The sequence below is a fragment of the Rhinoraja longicauda genome, chromosome 8, assembly GCF_053455715.1.
Source record: "Rhinoraja longicauda isolate Sanriku21f chromosome 8, sRhiLon1.1, whole genome shotgun sequence".
NCBI classification, from domain to species: Eukaryota; Metazoa; Chordata; class Chondrichthyes; order Rajiformes; family Arhynchobatidae; genus Rhinoraja; species Rhinoraja longicauda.
This window is the reverse complement of record NC_135960.1, coordinates 66,950,695-66,968,933: the sequence shown is the minus strand read 5'-3', so window position 1 is coordinate 66,968,933 and position 18,239 is coordinate 66,950,695. Positions and strand designations below refer to the sequence as shown.

Sequence of the window (18,239 nt, the reverse complement as noted above, 5' to 3'; positions counted from 1 at the left end):
TTGACTCCATTTATACGTCACGCTGCCTCGTCAAGGCCAGCAGCAAAATCAAGGATGTTCCGCACCCAGGCCACTCCCTCTTCTCTCCTCTCCCATCAGGCAAAAGGTATAGAAGGCAACTGAATCATCCTACCACAACCAGAGAGCATGGCTAAACTACTATCTACCTAAATGGTAGATAAATGTACCTAAATCTGAGACTGAAGAAGGGTCTCGACCCGAAACGTCACCCATTCCTCCTCTCCCGAGATGCTGCCTGATCCGCTGAGTTACTGCAGCATTTTGAGTCTACCTTCGATTTTAACCAGCATCTGCAGTTTTTTTCCAACACATTATTCTGAAGCCGCATCAGTGAAGTCTACTCGACACATGGTCCAGTGGGAGCCCCTCAAACATCGTGTAAACATTGAACACATATGATAGAAGCAGAATTAGGCCCAGCAAGTCCACTCCGCCATTCAATCATGGCTGGTCTATCTCTCCCTCCTAACCCCATTCTCCTGCCTTCTCCCCGTAACCCCTGACACCTAATGGCCCCCCAGGGCATGTTATAAACAGACTGCATCTTGCACATGAAGTGTGAGCTGCTGTTGTGAAGGGAAGGACTTTGGCCCTTTTCCAAATTGGTACGATTTCTTCTGGAAATGTTCCCCATGAAGGGGTGGGGGGGATAGTGAATACATTTGTAACTTTGTCGGCGTCCTTTACATGGTGACTCTTGCATGCACGCACTGTAGGCAAAACAAACAACCTCACTGCACCATGTACACGTGACAACAGCGTATCAATCAATCACAGGGAAGGTTTATCTGGCAAGCAAAACAAAACCAAGAGACTGGCATAGGGCTAATTTCAGTGCCCTTGTGCCAGATACATGCGGAGAACTTACTATTTGCGTTATGTTGCAGCTGGAGCGGCGGGTGGAAATTGGCCTCAGTTACTCCAGTTTTATTGGGCCCATTAAAGCATTCTCTCGTTTCACTGATGTTTTGAAATCGTGTTCAACAATTACTTTCAATTTATCATGAAAACTGCAAACATTATCTGTAACAATGATTTTGGACTATTTCTAAATCTTTCGATCCCACTGTATAAAATGTCACTGCTGAACAAAGTTGTGTCACAATTAATGTGAGACCGTGAAGGAGTATGAAGTTGGTTTAAACGTTATCAGTCCACAGTGATGAGCTTAATATTACACAGATGGAAGAGGAGGGAGTGATCTGTGTGGGCACTATATCTCTCACCTCTGGAGACAGCGTCATTGCCACAAGGAACTCCGAAACCACCAGGCAACTTTGAAAAACACCACATAATGGAAAATAACATCATGTAAATTTATAAAGAAAAAAACCAAAGCAGACGGATGAAGCTAAGCTTAAGAAAAGAATAAACAAGTAAATGGGGCACTGATGTGTACAGATGTGTATAAGAGGGGCAGTCTGCTGGTCCACATACAGATGTGTACAGAGGGTCACATACAGATGTGTAAAGATCCACATCCAGATGTGTGCCTCCTCCAGAAAGACATTAATTAAAGTGAAATCAGTGGGTTTGTTTCCAAATGCTTTCTAAACTCACGCACACACGTTTCCGATATCAGTTCCGATATTATTATTGCTGTGTTCGTGCAACTTTCAGGGATTTTCTTCTTAATTCTGTGGACAGAGGATTTACCGAGCAGCTTAATTACAGACAAACGGTCAGATTTGTTCCTCACAAACAGAGTAGGTTGTTCCAACTAAGATCCCACATTTTACAATTACCCATCTGCTTGCGCAAGGGGAATCAACTTAAATGTTCATAGTATTTATTCAAAAAATGCTGGAGTAACTCAGCAGGTCAGGCAGCATCTCGGGAGAGAAGGAATGGGTGACGTTTCAGGTCGAGACCCTTCTTCGGACTTCGGACTTCCGAAGAAGGGTCTCGTCCCGAAACGTCACCCATTCCTTCTCTCCTGAGATGCTGCCTGACCTGCTGAGTTACTCCAGCATTTTTTGAATAAATACCTTCGATTTGTACCAGCATCTGCAGTTATCTTCTTATACTAAATGTTCATAGTAACTGGTCAAAAAGTTAAAATAATTGATTTTTGAAATGCTTCCTATCTCCACATGAATTATTTACTGAGTATCCTCTCGGTCAGATTGCGTTGCCTTTACAAGTCTGTGGAGCACCGTGTATGTTATTCAGCCAACACTGCAAGAGGTTCCAGTGAGATCTCGAGAGCTGGAGGTGGTTTCTCCCCCTCTGTCAGCAGAGTTCCCAACATCAGGGAATCATTAGTCATATACATTTTTAACAGGGCACATGCAAAGGGGCCCGTAAGGGATACCATAATAAAAAACTTGAAGTGCTCTGTGCACAACATTGGCGCGCTGGAAGTGGATCATTAACTCTTTACTGTCTAGCTATGCTTTCACCGTACATGCTGACTAGTTCAGCTTCCGAAGGCGGACACACTGGCGATCCTTTCACCGACTCTGCTTTCACTGTGCATGCTGAGGATGACCTTCAGAAGGTGAACGCACTACCCTGACACCAGCGCGTCACCAGACAAAGCACAAACCTGAAAAGTAACCCTGGAATGTGATCAACATGATCTGAAAATACAGCGAGACTACATGTGTAGGAAGGAACTGCAGATGCTGGTTTGCACCGAAGATAGACACAGAATGCTGGAGTAACTCAGCGGGACAGGCAGCAGCTCTGGAGAGAAGGAATGGGTGACGTTTCAGGTCGAGAAGCTTCTTCAGACTGAGAGTCAGGGGACAGGGAGACCCAGAGATATGGAAGGGGAAGGCGTGAAAACGAGATCAGAGGGGACAAAGTTCAACGAAAATGTAGAATAGATCATTGCAAAATTGGGGAAGGTGACAACGAAGCATACAAAGATACAATTTAATTAGGAAGATAGACTGGTCTGAGAACTAGGATGAGGGAGGGATGGAGAGAGAGGGAAAGCAAGGGTTATCTGAGGAGAAGTCGATTTTTATCGACTTTCATCTGTCAGAGTGAGGCCAAGCGCAAAATGGAGGAACAGCACCTCATTTCGCTTGGGAAGCTTAAAACCCAGCGGTTTCCCTCCCTCCACCCCTCCCCTATCCTAGTTCTCTGACTAGTCCGATGTTGTCTGTCCCGCTGAGTGACTCCAGAATTTAACTGAAGGTTTTTTTGAGAATTTCACCACGTTTTTTTTTTTCAATGGGCAAAGTCTAGAGTACATAAAAGCACAGCTTGAAACAATGGTGGGCAAAGAACCAGTGGAAGAGACCTGGCAGCAGATGTTCAATAGACAATAGACAATAGGTGCAGAAGGAGGCCATTCGGCCCTTCGAGCCAGCACCGCCATTCAATGTGATCATGGCTGATCATTCTCAATCAGTACCCCGTTCCGGCCTTCTCCCCATACCCCCCTGACTCCGCTATCCTTAAGAGCTCTATCCAGCTCTCTCTTGAATGCATTCAGAGAATTGGCCTCCACTGCCTTCTGAGGCAGAGAATTCCACAGATTCACAACTCTCTGACTGAAAAAGTTTTTCCTCATCTCAGTTCTAAATGGCCTACCCCTTATTCTTGAACTGTGGCCCCTTGTTCTGGACTCCCCCAACATTGGGAACATGTTTCCTGCCTCTAACGTGTCCAACCCCTTAATAATCTTCAGTTCAACCTGTGCCCCAAAATAGGGGCTTGGGCCATCTAAAACATGCGGCACACAGTACAGGCTGCGTTCCCGTGCTTGTTCAGAGTCGGTGAGCAGAACACCACTACTCCTGAAAAAAACATTTAGGTCCTGAAGCTAAGTAATTCCTGCAAGCCTTTCCCCGCCTGGAAGTCATCCTTATTTGAAGTAGTAGCTGGTGAGCCTGGTGGGAAAAGTAGACAGGGGTGTCCCACCACTCATTCTGTGAAGTTAATAAGACTTCCCAAGTTAAGGTTCTTCCTCTCTCAAATTGTCCTACTTTACAACTCTTTCCTACAATAAGACAGTGACTACACCAAAAACAAAGACAAACCAGTAAGCCTATCATCTGTGGTCGGACGGTTACTGGAGAGGATTCCGAGGGGAAACATATGGATTTGGATATGTAGGGGCTGATTAAGGAGGGTCAACATGGTTTTGTGGAGATTGTGTCTTACAAATTGGATTGAGTTTTTTGAAGGAAGCAAGAAAGGTGATGAGGGCAAGACCAAAGACAATGTCTACATGGACTTCAGCAAGGCATTTGAGAAGGTTCCACATGGTAGGCTGCTCTGGAAGGTCAGATCGCATGGCATCCATGGAGAGCTAGCCGACTGGATACAGAATTGGCTCTTTGGAAGGAAGCAGAGGGTGGAAGGTTATTGTTTTGGACTGGAGGCCTGCGACTAGTGGTGTGCCTCAGGGATCGGTGCTGGGCCCATTACTGTTTGTCTTCCATATCAGTAATGTGGATGAGAATGTACAAAGTAGGAGGAGCAGGTTTGCAGATGACACCAAAAAAAAAATCTGGTAGCATAGACAGTAAAAATAGTTATAAAAAATTACAGCAGGATCATGATCAGTTGGGCAAGTGGGCCAAAGAATGGCAAATGGAGTTTGATTTACATAAGTGTGAGGTGTTACATTTTGGGAAGTCAAACCAGGGCAGGACTTCCATATTGAATTGTAGGGCCTTGGGGAGTGTTGTAGGACAGAGTTGTCCAAGTCAGGGAATTCCACAGGTGAAGAAATATCTCTCTCATATCATGAGACAAGAATTCTAAGTTCCAGGGGAAGCATCCTCCATGAATTCAGCTACTCAACCCTCTTGGTCAAAGATGCTGTGGTGTGAAAATCATTCACACTTCCCCATGCAAGTGCTGGAGATGTGAAGTTTATTTTCTGAGAGAGCTAAGTCATGCTGTCCTGCAACTCTGTCATGTAATCCCTTCTCACTACACAAAATAATTGTGTGATTTGAGCTATACAAGCAAATCACAGATGTGAATTTTTCCAAGTAAGATGCCGGAATGTGACGTGAATTTAAAACATTGCAGAGAGTTAAAGCAGGCTTCTGATGGATCACTCGTAGCAATCGTCAGGAGAAGTCAGGAGACATGTTCTCTCCATTACTGGTGTGCATGTTCCTGCATTTCTTTGTCAACTAATTTGCTGTTTCCTTCATTTTCTCTTGTTCCCTGCTGCTTCATTGCCAGATTGCCTAAGGAGGAGGGAGAACGTGACGGGTTGTTGGGTAAGGGTGATCGAGTTGGAGCTGCGGACTGCTGCAACCGAAGGCTCTGAATTCAGTGACATGGAAGGACATGGGAGAACGAGCCGAGACCACGGCAAGGGAGATGTGGGTGGAGAAACCCCACAGTGATGAGATTGGGGAGGCTGCAGGAAGCAGCATTGGCAAAAGACAAAGAAAGAAACAAAATAGATGTTTGTGGAAGAAAGAAATAAGGTTTTCACTTTTTCCTTCAATTTGATTAGGCTGGCATTTCTATCCAGCGCTAGGATATTCAATAGTGCTTCATTGTCACATGTGCAAAGTGCAAACACATAGTGAAATTCTTTGCTTACAAACAGTCCAGTGTAGTATCAGCATACCACCGCTGATTAGCAATTGTACAGAAATAGTTTACTGACCCCACATGCAAGAGGCGCCATTAGTGTTAGCGGTGTACGAGTCCCCTGTGGCATTGGATAAGATATCTCAGAGGTATCTCCAGTGCCACAGTGAGTCCCACCGGAAATTGGAGGAACAGCACCTCATATTTCGCCTGGGCAGCTTGCAGCCCAGTGGTATGAACATTGACTTCTCCAACTTTAGATAGTTCCTCTGTCCCTCTCTTCCCCTCCCCTTCCCAGATCTCCCTCTATCTTCCTGTCTCCACCTATATCCTTCCTTTGTCCCGCCCCCCTGACATCAGTCTGAAGAAGGGTCTCGACCCGAAACGTCGCCCATTCCTTCTCTCCTGAGATGCTGCCTGACCTGCTGAGTTACTCCAGCATTTTGTGAATAAATACCTTTGTGGTATAAATAGAAGTCGCCAAATCAGCTCTAAGTAAAATTTCTGCATCTTCCTGAAACATGCAGGATAAGAGTTTCCACTTGAAAACAATAGGTGACACTGGCACCAATCGTGTGCAAAACTGCTTCACTCTTTAGTACCAAGGTATTTGCTTCACACTCCTGTATCCACGAGCCAGCAGCAGCAATGGAACTTTTACCTTATGAAAGAACATTAATTTAAAAATTGTTCTGGGCTACATTTGTAAATATTGGCCTAGCTTTAAAAATAGGGGCATGTGGCACACCAAAAAAAAGTGTTGATTAAATTGCCTGGCCCACTACTTGTGATACAACTGATTAAAAATAACTGAAAATTATTATTTTTTAAATTTACAAACCAGTTGTCATTATGCAGCCAGCATGTTGTAAATAAAATCTAACATTGTTTGCAAGTGTCTGTGGTGCCCAAGCATCGAAGAAAACAGTGGGTTTGATTTTAAGCAAGAAAAGGGAGAGTTGCTGGAGGACCTCAGGTGGTCAGGCAGCATCTGCGGTGGGAATTGGATGGTTGATTTTTCGGGTTGCCACCCATCGTCAAGACTTACAGAAGCTGCCTGAACCCCCAGCAACTCGCCAATCATTGGCTCCAGATCCCAGCATCTGCAGTCTTTTGTGTATCCGAGCTTGATTTTTACAATCTCAAATGGCCCTGCAAAGTATCAGGAAAATTATCATGTTGAGTGATTCGATCTGGACAGGCTTCAGATCATTATTCTTTAGAGTCATAGAGTCTTACAGCGTGGAAACAGGCTCTTCGGCCCAGCTTGCCCACACCTACCAACATGTCCCCCATCTACACTAGTCCCACCTTCCTGCGTTTGGCCCACATCCCTCTAAACATGTCCTATCCATGTACCTGTCTGAATTTGAATAGTAATTCCAAAGTTGGAATGGATTCTCTGGTGGCGACTCCGGAGAGTTAGGCCACTCCTTGGCCGAGCCCTCGGCACTGAGACTGACAGGGTCTCCAGGACTGTCCGTGCGTGTTCCTGTGTCGTGACGCTCATCGGACGCCACTGCAGCGGCCGTACGAGGCCCCTTTCCGGGTGCTGCAGACAGGGCCTACCACGTTCGTTTTGGACATAGGGGGCCGGCGCGAGACTGTCGGTGGCTCGCCTTAAGCCAGCCCATTTGGACATCAGTCAATCCGTGCAGGTGGCCCAGCCTCGTCGTCGGGGGTGTCCTCAATCCTTGTGCCTACGCCTGGCCCCTGAGAGAGTAGATGTGCGTATGAGGTCCGGGCGCCTCGTTCATCCGCCGGTTCGTTTCGTGCCTCTGGTTCGGGGGAGGGGGAGAGGGGGGGGTCGAGTGGCGGCTCCTGAGAGTTAGGCCACTCCTTGGCCGAGCCCTCGGCACTGAGATTGACAGGGTCTGGGCACTGCCAGCAGGGGTTCTGGAGAGAGGAGTGTGAACATGTGTGCTGGAAGCTTGCTGTGTTAATAAAGCTTCCCGACTGGACTAACCCGGCGTCTAGCCTTAGTTCGGGGTGAACCGATCGCTCCCGCGACACTCTGAGTTTAAATTTTGACAATTGATTCTGGATTCAGGAAATTAATAATGATGGCATAGGGATAGAACACTTTGCCTGGTGAATATGAAGCAGGTGATTGATTATATATAAACTCAGATAAGTTAGTAGAACAAGACAGATGAAATTCACCAAGAGAAGTAACATGATACATACCGGGAGAAAGATTGAGGAAAGACAATACATACTGTATGGTATAATATTCTAAGAGCTTGTGCAAATGCCTTTGAAAATGAACGGAAAAGTACATAAAAAGACATATACTTTGATTTCTGATTTAGCGGCCTAGGGTTCACTATTCCTGGGGGCAGAAGCTTGTGCTTTATGTGTAGGAAGGAACTGCAGATGCTAATTTAAACCGAAGATAGACACAAAAACCTGGAGTAACTCAATGGGTCAAACAGAATAGATGGTGTTTCGGGTCGAGACCTCAGAAGGCAGTGGAGGCCAATTCTCTGAATGCATTCAAGAGAGAGCTAGATGGAGCTCTTAAGGATAGCAAAGTCAGGGGGTATGGGGAGAAGGCAGGAACGGGGTACTGATTGAGAATGATCAACCATGATCACATTGAATGGCGGTGCTGGCTCGAAGGGCTGAATGGCCTCCTCCTGCACCTATTGTCTATTGTCTATTGTCTATTCAGAACGAGAGCTCCCGTTTATATTAGGCTCTCGTTTCCCTTTCCCCTGACTCTCAGTCTGAAGAAGGGTCTCGACCCGAAACGTCACCTATTCCTTTTCTCCAGTGATGCTGTCTGACCCGCTATGTTGCACCAGGTTTTTTTGCCTAGTTTGTGTTTTATGGCCTCCTCGTTTCAGTGGGCGCTAGTCGACAGAAACAGTCTCAGTCAATGGTGACATACAATCCAGGGAAACACAGTACACAGAACTGGAAGATCACATCCAGTTTTGGCACCTCGCTTTAACAAAGACCTGAAGGCCTTGATTCCAGGGATGAGGAATTAACATTACAAGGATTGACTGGGCAAGATGTGACACAGAGGGTGGATGTGATTTGATAGATTTAAATCATGACAATTTAAATACAACTAAACAGTTTTCATTGTTGAATGGTTGAAAATTAGAGGTAGATCAAAGAAAACCGAAGAAAAACGTGCAGGAGCAGCAAATTGGAAATAAACACAGAAAATGGTGGGGAAACTCAGCTGGTCAGGCAGCATCTGTGGAAAGAGAAACAGTCAATGTTTCCAACCTATTTATTCACAAAATGCTGGAGTAACTCAGCAGGTCAGGCAGCATCTCAGGAGAGAAGGAATGGGTGACGTTTCGGGTCGAGACCCTTCTTCAGACTGATGGTACAAATCACATCAGTCTGAAGAAGGGTCTCGACCCGAAACGTCACCCATTCCTTCTCTCCTGAGATGCTGCCTGACCTGCTGAGTTACTCCAGCATTTTGTGAATAAATACCTTTGATTTGTACCAGCATCTGCAGTTATTTTCTTATACATAATGTTTCCAACCTGATATGTTGACTATTTTTCTTTCCACCAGAAATCTGCCGGAACCTTTGAGGTTTCCCAGCAGTTTCTGTTTTTATTAGTGTATATTTACACTACTGAGATATACTGAAGAAAATTCCATAAGGTTGGGATGTGGAATATGCTGGCTTCATTGTTACCTTTCAGACGGACATTAGGTAAATACCTGATTGTGAACAAAATTACAGGGATATGGAGAAACATAGGTACAGAGAAGCCAACTGGTCTGGAAAAACGTTAACACGGACTTAAAAGGTCATAGGTCTTGTAATCTGCCCGACACTGTAATTTTCTCCGTGATTCTTTCTGATGACCATTTGGAGCTAATCCCGATGATTTGAATGAAACCAAATTTTATGTTGACATAGAATTCTGTACATGTTTGATTAAAAACATACACCCAAAATTAAAGTTAGACTCAAAAAGCTGGAGTAACACAGCGGGACAGGCAGCATCTCTGGAGAGAAGGAATGGGTGATATTTTGGGTCAAGACCCTTTTTTAGACCCGAAACATCACCCATTCCATCTCTCCAGAGAAGCTGCCTGTCCCGCTGAATTACTCCAGTTTTTCGTGTCTATCTTTGGTTTAAACCAGCATCTGCAGTTCCTTCCTACCCAAAATTAAAGGTTGAGGTCAGGAGAATAAGGGTCCAGACCTGAAAAGTCACCTATCCATGTTCTCCAGGGATGCTGCTTGACCCGCTGAGTTACTCCAGCACTCTGTGAAAAGTCACCTATCCATGTTCTCCAGAGATGCTGCCTGACCCACTGAGTTACTCCAGCACTCTGTGAAACACCACCTATCCATGTTCTCCAGGGATGCTGCCTGACCCGTTGAGTTACTCCAGCACTCTGTAAAACGTCACCTATCCATGTTCTCCAGGGATGCTGCCTGACCCGCTGAGTTACTCCAGCACTCTGTGGCATGTCACCTATTCATGTTCTCCAGAGATGCTGCCTGACCCGCTGAGTTACTCCAGCACTTTGCGTCATTTTTACTCCAAATTATAGGTACGTTCTTGTGATGAAACTTTTTCAGTCAATTTCATTTATTAATCCCACATGTGCCTTGAGTGCATCTGCAAATCTTATGAACTTTTCTTAAATATTTGCTGATTAGTACTGGCAAATGTTCTTTGCTTTCTGGCTACATATATTTGGTAAACAGATTACATATGGTTTTAATAAATACATCTGGGATCAATTTTACTTGAACTAACTTCTAAAGTAATGCTGGAAGAGTGTAAAGAATGGATCATCAGTAGGGTTGTGTAAGGGTTAGGGTTGATTTTCACAACCATTTCATTGTCTTCAATGTCATGTTGCCAGTTCCACACCAGTGTGTAGGAAGGAACAGCAGATGCTGGTTTGCACCAAAGATAGACAAAAAATGCTCAAGTAGCTCAGCGGGTCACGCAGCATTTCTGGATTGGGTGACGTTTCAGGAAGAAGGGTCTCAACCCAAAACGTCACCCATTCGTCCTATCCAGAGATGCTGCCTGTCCCGCTGAGGTACTCCAGCATTTTGTGTCTACCTTCAGTTCCACACCAGTGCAGCTTTCACGTGGACACTGGTGCCTCTAGATAATCAGTCGTCTTCAGTCAAAAGAACGGAGTAAAATTATGAATTAGACAACTTGCTGAATCTGCAAAGATTCCAACCACAAAAATAAATGTAGTAGTTCACCCTGCTTGCCGGTGGGACTTTTAACAATCCTTGATTGTAGCTGGTTTCTGAAAATCATTGATTTCATTGATAAAGCGCTAAAGCCTTGCCAAAACTATTTCTAACCTTGACGGAAGCAGCAAACAGAAGCAATTCCATTGTCCAAATCCATGTAACTGCATCCACTGCACGGTTTTGTGATCCACTCTCACAGGTGTAACTTTTCAAAAATCAGCAAAGCACTAGATTATCAATACAGCATATTTGTAATGATTTTCAAGTCAAGTTGAGTTTTTGTCATATGCACAAGTACTGTGCGATAAGGGTATAATGAAAATCTTATTGCAGAAGTATTTCAGGCATACAGACTCAGACAACAGACAGACACCTCCGCTCAGTCCGCCTTAACCAACCCGATCTCCCAGTGGCTCAGCACATCAACTCCCCCTCCCATTCCCAATCTGACCTTTCTGTCCTGGGCCGCCTCCATTGTCAGAGTGAGGCCCAGCGCAAATTGGAGGAACAGCATCTCATATTTCGCTTGGGCAGGTTACACCCCAGCGGTATGAACATTGACTTCCCTAACTTCAGACAGTTCCTATGTCCCTCTCTTTCCCCTCCCCCTTCCCAGTTCTCCCATTGGTCTTACTGTCTCCTACTACATCCTTTCTTTGTCCCACCCCATCCCCTGACATCAGTCTGAAGAAAGGTCGCGACCCAAAACATCACCCATCCCTTCTCTCCAGAGATGCTGCCTGACCCGCTGAGTTACTCCAGCATTTTGTGTCTACCTTCGATTTAAACCAGCATCTGAAGTTTTCTTTCCTGAACATACATTGCATGTGAATTACACATACTTTCTACAAGACAGTGACAAGAAAAGTACTGAGAAAAACAAGAAATAAGACACAAAAATGCAACAAGGCAAACAACAAACATGACTATTAACCTAGACACAAGGAACTGCAGATTTTTAAAGATTTTTTAAAATATTTAGAGATACAGCGCAGAAACAGGCCCTTCGGCCCACCGAGTCCGCACCGCCCAGCGATCCTCGCACATTAACACTATCCTACACACACTAGGGACAATTTTTTTAACATATTACCCAGTCAATTAACCTACATACCTGTACGTCTTTGGAGTGTGGGAGGAAACCGAAGATCTCGGAGAAAACCCACGCAGGTCACGGGGAGAATGTACAAACTCCGTACAGACGGCGCCCGTAGTCAGGATCGAACCTGAGTCTCCGGCGCTGCATTCGCCGTAAGGCAGCAACTCTACCGCTGCGCCACCGTGCGATTGGCAATAGCTCATTTAACTATGAGGGTACTGGGTCAGTGAAACATAAGATGTAGAAACAAGGAACTGCAAATGCTGGTTTACACAAAAGATACAAAATTCTGGAGTAACTCAGCAGGTCAGGCAGTGTCTCTGGAGAACATGGATAGGTGACGTTTTGGGTCAGGACCCTTCTTCAGACTCCGTCCATGTTCTCCAGAAATGCTGCCTGAGCTGCTGAAATACTCCAGCACTTTGTGCCTTTCTTTCAGTGAAAAGTTATCTGGGTTTATGAACAAAAGAGATGGTTACATTTGAAGCAAAGAAACCTAACATTTCAGCACATAATCAAAGCAGAGGGTATAAAAAGTACACACTGAGGAGCGAAACTATATCATAACTTCCTGGAGATGTTCAGGTGCAAAGAAAAGTTCCATTCCTATAACTTGCTGCCATCTGTTACTATTACCCAGTACTGAAAATGAAAGTACCTTTTCCTTCTCAATACGCACAAACCTTTAGAAGAGACATGGTTGGGTCTCAGTATTTTCCATCGCACCTTGGGCAAGATGGAAAGGGCAATTGTCAGGAACGGTCAGAGTCTAATGTTAACTTCATCAAAACCTGGCGATTGGGCATTCTTGATAGTTCGGTCTTTATCATTGGTTTTCTACGTTGTTTAAGGAGAGATATATCTATACTCGATTGTGAGAAACTCCAGTGAACTGCTGCTTTATTTGGAAAGGCGTTTGGGTCCTGGGATGGTGGGAAGAGGTAAAGGGATGGGTCTTGCACCTTTTACCATCCCGTCCGGCGCGGCCTGGAACGTGGCAACTTCAACAGCCTGACCGCGGGAGAAGACGGCAGGGGAAGAGAAAAGACATTCTTGCCTTCCATCACAGTGAGGAGGTGACTGGAGGAGACTCACTGTGATGGATGTTTCTTTTTGTTTGGTGTTGGTTTATGATTGTGTGTGTTATTGCTTATTTTTATTGGTCTTATTGTTGGACTGTGGGTAATCTTTCATTTCACTGCACATTTATGTGTATGTGACAAATAGAATTGACGATTGACTATTGACCATTGACAACCAAACCTATCAATTCTGACAAAGGGTGAAGGATCTGAAATGATAACTGATCCTCGTTCCACAGGTGCTGTTGACTGCTTCCAGCATTGTCTGCCCTTATTTCAGTTTCCAGCCTCTGTAGTTGGTTTTGGCTTTTCATTCACCGGGTCGATTCCTGGGATTAAGGATTGATTTATGCAGGAGGATTGAGCGGTTTGTGCCTATAATCTTTGGAGTTTAGGAGAATGAGAGGTGATCTTATTGAAAGGTACAAGGTTCCGAGAAAGTACACATGATAGAAATATCTCCTCAGATATCTCCTACTATTGATATGCTATCTTACCCTTTATTCTATTTTCTCGGTCCACTTTAGCTATATTTTAGTTTAGTTTATTAGTTCAGTTCACTTTAGTTTATTGTCACGTGCACAGAGGTACAGTGAAAAGCTTTGGTCGCATGCTAACCAGTCAGCAGAAAGACTGAAGAAGGGTCTCGACCCGAAACGTCACCCATTCCTTCTCCCAAGAGATGCTGCCTGACCCGCTGAGTTACACCAGCATTTTGTGTCTACCAGCAGAAAAAATAATACAGGATTACAATCGAGCCACTTACAGTGTACAGATACATGATAAGGGAATAACGTTTAGTGCAAGGTAAAGCCAGCACAGTCCGATCACGGATAGTCCAAGGGACACCAAAGAGGTAGATAGTAGTTCAGCACTGCTCTCTGGTTGTGTTCGGATGATTCAGTTGCCTGATAAAGGTTGGAAAGAAATTGTCCCTAAATCTGGAGGTGTGCATTATTTCCACAGTTCTCTACCTTGATCCTCAGACCATTGTCAGCATCATCCAGCCACACAGCATGCACACAGGCCCTTGCTGGCCAAGTTGGCATACTGGGCTGGTCTCATTTGTCTGCATTTGGCCCATGGCCTTCTAAACTCTAGATAGACACAAAATGCTGCAGTAACTCAGCAGGACAGACAGCATCTATGGAGAGAAGGAATGGGTGACGTTTTGGGTCGTGACCCTTCTTCAGACCACTCAACCCAAAAGGTCACCCATTCCTTCTCTCCAGAGATGCTGCCAGTCTCGCTGAGTTACTCCAGCATTTTGGTTTAAACTAGCATCTGCAGTTCCTTCATACACATGCCCTCTAAACCCTTCCTTCCCATCATGAGAGATTCTGGAATAAGATGCCAGTTGAGGACAGAGGAATAAGATGCCCATTGAGGACAGGAGGAGGAATTGTTTCCTCAGAATGGCATGAATCTTTGAAATTCTGTTTGTCACAGCTGTGGAGGATGAATTATTGAACACATTCAAAGCTGAAATTCACTTTTGATGCTTTGATGTGGAAGCTGAAGGAAATAGTGAGAGGTAAAGATCTGAACGGAACCAAACTCCCGGAAAAGGGGGGTGTAACTCAAACACCATTTTAATCCCTTTATTTAAGTCGTTAATGTATATTGTAAATAGCTGCGGTCCCAGCACCGAGCCTTGCGATACCCCACTAGTCACTGCCTGCCATTCTGAAAGGGACCCGTTAATCCCTACTCTTTGCTTTCTGTCTGCCAACCAATTTTCTATCCATGTCAGTACCCTACCCCCAATACCATGTGCTCTAATTTTGCCCACTAATCTCCTATGTGGGACCTTATCAAAGCTTTCAGGTACACTACATCCACTGGCTCTCCCTTGTCCATTTTCCTAGTTAAATCCTCAAAAAACCATTGCTGCCTGTTTGCAGCGTAGCAACCTTGAATATTTCTTCATATTATACCGTTCTTTAGTAAATAAATACTGATATAATATCGTATGTCAACAGCTCAGGTAATAACTAAAACAAGCGCTGTTAGTTGTACGACACAAAGCGCGATTGAAACCGGGCTGTAATTTTGGGATAATCACGAGTTCACTTCTCCGTATAGAATGAATTGTTGACGCTGAGACTAAAACCAGAGGCGTTTTTCCGCCCAATGAGCACGAGGTGAATGAACAGATTTAGCCGCGTGATAAATATGAGGACTAGTTGATACTTTGGGAGAGAGAACGGGGAAGGGTCGGAGGGAGAAAGGATGAAGGTTGAACGCGCAATTTCTTGTTTCGACTTCGAAACCAGCCAGTAGGACTCAAAGCACTGGTGCCAAAGATAGACACAAAGTGCTGGAGTGACTCAGCGGGCCAAAGTTCTGGAGGGACTCCGGGGACAAAGGGCGAGATAACACTTCTGAGTTGTTTGCGCAGTAATCAAGCAGAACCAGAACCAGAACCAGGGCGGGTGACGTTTCGGGTCGAGGTCCTTCTCCAGAGATGCCGCCTGACCCGCTGGGTTACTCCAGCACTTTGCCTTCTACCTTTGGTATAAACCAGCATCTACAGTTCCTAGTTTCTGCAGCGCTGAGTCCACGCCGCCAGACGTTGCCAACCGCTCGGCCAAATGCAAAGACACCATCAACCAAAACCCAACCAGACATTTTCTTTATTTACAAACGATAGCTGTTCTCTGAGCTATCGTATCGGTTAGTCGAGCTCTCCGACGCGAACGGGTAGCATTGTCTGATGATGGATATTCACTGCGAGCAGGAAACGGCCTCGGAATCTGAAGAGTCTGTCCATCCTAACATTGGTCAATCAACTTTTCAAAAGATCTCTTGCATTTCATTGCAAACGAATCATTGGCATTTGAACGTAGTTTGCATGACCAATGAAGGCGGGTGGTTAGTGTACGAAGGAACTGCAGATTCGAAGATAAGACACAAAAAGCTGGAGTAACTCAGCGGGTCAGGCAGCATCTCTGGAGAGAAGGGATGGGTGACGTTTCAGGAATAGTCTGAAGAAGGGTCTCGACCCGAAACGTCACCCATTCCTTCTCTCCAGAGATGCTGCCTGTCCCGCTGAGTTACTCCAGCTTTTTGTGACTATATTGGGTTTTGGTTAGGATTGGTGAGCGCAGTGTTTGGAAGTCTACGCTTCATCCCAAGGTCTCTGGTTGACTGGGTTCGCATGCCCCAACGGGAATGATTAACATGAGCGCAGAGCACGGGGGAGGGGGGGGGGGGGTCGCTCGTATTAATCTGAAATTGAGGAAATCAACTTTTGGAGCGATATGGGTCAAACGCGGGCAGGTTGGACTAGTGCAGCTGGGACATGTTGGCCGGTGTCGGCAGGTTGGGCTGAACGGCCTGTTTCCACGCTGTATGACTCTCTGATATCTGGAGCAGCTATAATTTAATTTTAAAAATTTGTACATACAAGATCAACTTTATTGGGATTAATCCAAAATACAAAGAAAACAAAAACTGTTTCCAGAAAGTAAAAACAATGCAAAAAAAAAGCAAATGTATTGCAAAGATGGCACACAGCTCATTAAACAACCCCTCCCGCTAAACGCCTTAACATCCCAAATATTGCAGATTGTTCAGAATAGAGTAAAATACAGCGTGTTGAAAGAACGACATCTATAATTGCCGGTCTCTGCGCCACTGGCTTTGCGTGGATGATCTGGACTCTGGTCTCAAGGGTCTCGACCCGAAACATCACCCATTCCTTCTCTCCCGAGATGCTGCCTGACCCGCTGAGTTACTCCAGCATTTTGTGAATAGACACCTTCGATTTGTACCAGCGTCTGCAGTTATTTTCTTACACGGACTCTGGTCCAGATCAGAACTGGATACCAACTCGGGAGCGTGTCATCCCCCCCACCCCCTCCCCCAATCAGTCTGAAGAAGGGTCCCGATCCGAAACGTCACCCATCATGTTCTCCACAGATGCTGGTTTACGCAAAAAGATAGACACAAAAAGCCGGAGTAACTCAGCGGGACAGGCGGCGTCTCTGGAGAGAAGGGATGGGTGGCGTTTCGGTCGAGACCCTTCTTCAGACTGAGAGTCCGGGGAGAAGGAGACACAGAGATATGGATGGGTATCTCTGAAGAAGGGTCTCGACCCGAAACGTCACCCATTCCTTCTCTCCCGAGATGCTGCCTGACCTGCTGAGTTACTCCAGCATTTTGTGAATAAATACCTTCGACTTGTACCAGCATCTGCAGTTATTTTCTTATATGGATGGGTAAGGCGTGAAAACGAGATATCAAAGGGAGTGGGGGTCAAGGCAAATGTGGGATAGATAGATGATTGTTAGCGAGGGGAAAGTGGCAAGGATGCACGTAAAGAGGAGGGCAGTCAGACTGGTCGGAGAACGGAGATTTGGGAGGGATGGAGAAGGAAAGCAAGGACTACCCGCTGAGTTAGTTACTCCAGCACTGTGCCTGCTTTCTGTAAGCCCCGCACTCTGGTGTAGACTGGGGCCATTTGCTGAACCGCTCGGCTACCTGTAGCCAGGGCTGGTGGCCGGCAAAGCCGCTGTGATTTACGACCCCAAGCCCGTTAAAAGACCCTTCAGCTTCACTCACCGGAGGCCAGGATGAGGATAGAGGTTGGAGTTGATTCCCCGAGGCGCCCCATTCTCCTCCCGGCGCCGAGCTGCGGCGGGCGGGACCGTCCTGTCCTGTCCTCTACCGCCGTCACCTACTTACTTTCTCCGGGCAAGCTGGGCGTAAAAGGGGGCTCATGGTGGTGGCTGGGGTAGCGGCTCCTGCATCTGGCGCCAGCTGTTGTTGGGAGCTTGCCTTTAAAGTACAACTGCACGGAGGATGGGGCCGCCCAGAGGAAGGCTTCAAACGTCAACAAACCACATCCCCGCTCAACCAGCAGCGACAAATCAGTATTCGCATTATTTATTCTTGTACAAACTCTGCAGCGGGTGAAACTAAAAAGCTCTCCCGTCTGTTTCTGGGAGCCGTCTGACCCAGGGCGTGAGCGACACACACACGCACCACGGCTTCTGGCATCTGCAAAACGTTTCACCGAGATCCATGGAGAGAAAACATCAAAAATATACGAAAGACAGACACAAATTGCTGAAGTAACTCGGCGAGTCAGGCAGGAGTTGTGGAAAAAATATATACTGTATGATTCCCACCAGAACTCCGGATAACATTTAGCAATATAACGTTTAGCAATATAAATGCTAAATGTTAACATTTAACATTTAGAACTATCAGCAATATTTTAAATCTGTGTAACTACAAGGAGCTGATCATCAACTTCCATAGGTCACACAACGGGGAATACGCCCCGATCTTTATCAACGGG

General features: G+C 45.7%; 1 protein-coding gene across 2 annotated transcripts in view; it reads right to left on the bottom strand.

The window, feature by feature from the left end:
- The window catches only part of tgfbr2l (transforming growth factor beta receptor-like), a 72,128-nt gene that overhangs the window by 41,112 nt on the left and 12,777 nt on the right, over window positions 1-18,239 (bottom strand). The window contains exon 1 of one of the 2 annotated variants that reach the window (XM_078404579.1): window positions 17,498-17,803. The exons of the other annotated variant lie outside the window; for it this stretch is intronic. Within the exon in view, the coding sequence (XP_078260705.1) occupies window positions 17,498-17,549 (52 nt within the window). The 5' untranslated portion in view covers window positions 17,550-17,803. Of the gene's footprint in view, window positions 1-17,497; window positions 17,804-18,239 lie in introns of those variants that run through there. 2 annotated transcript variants of the gene reach the window in all.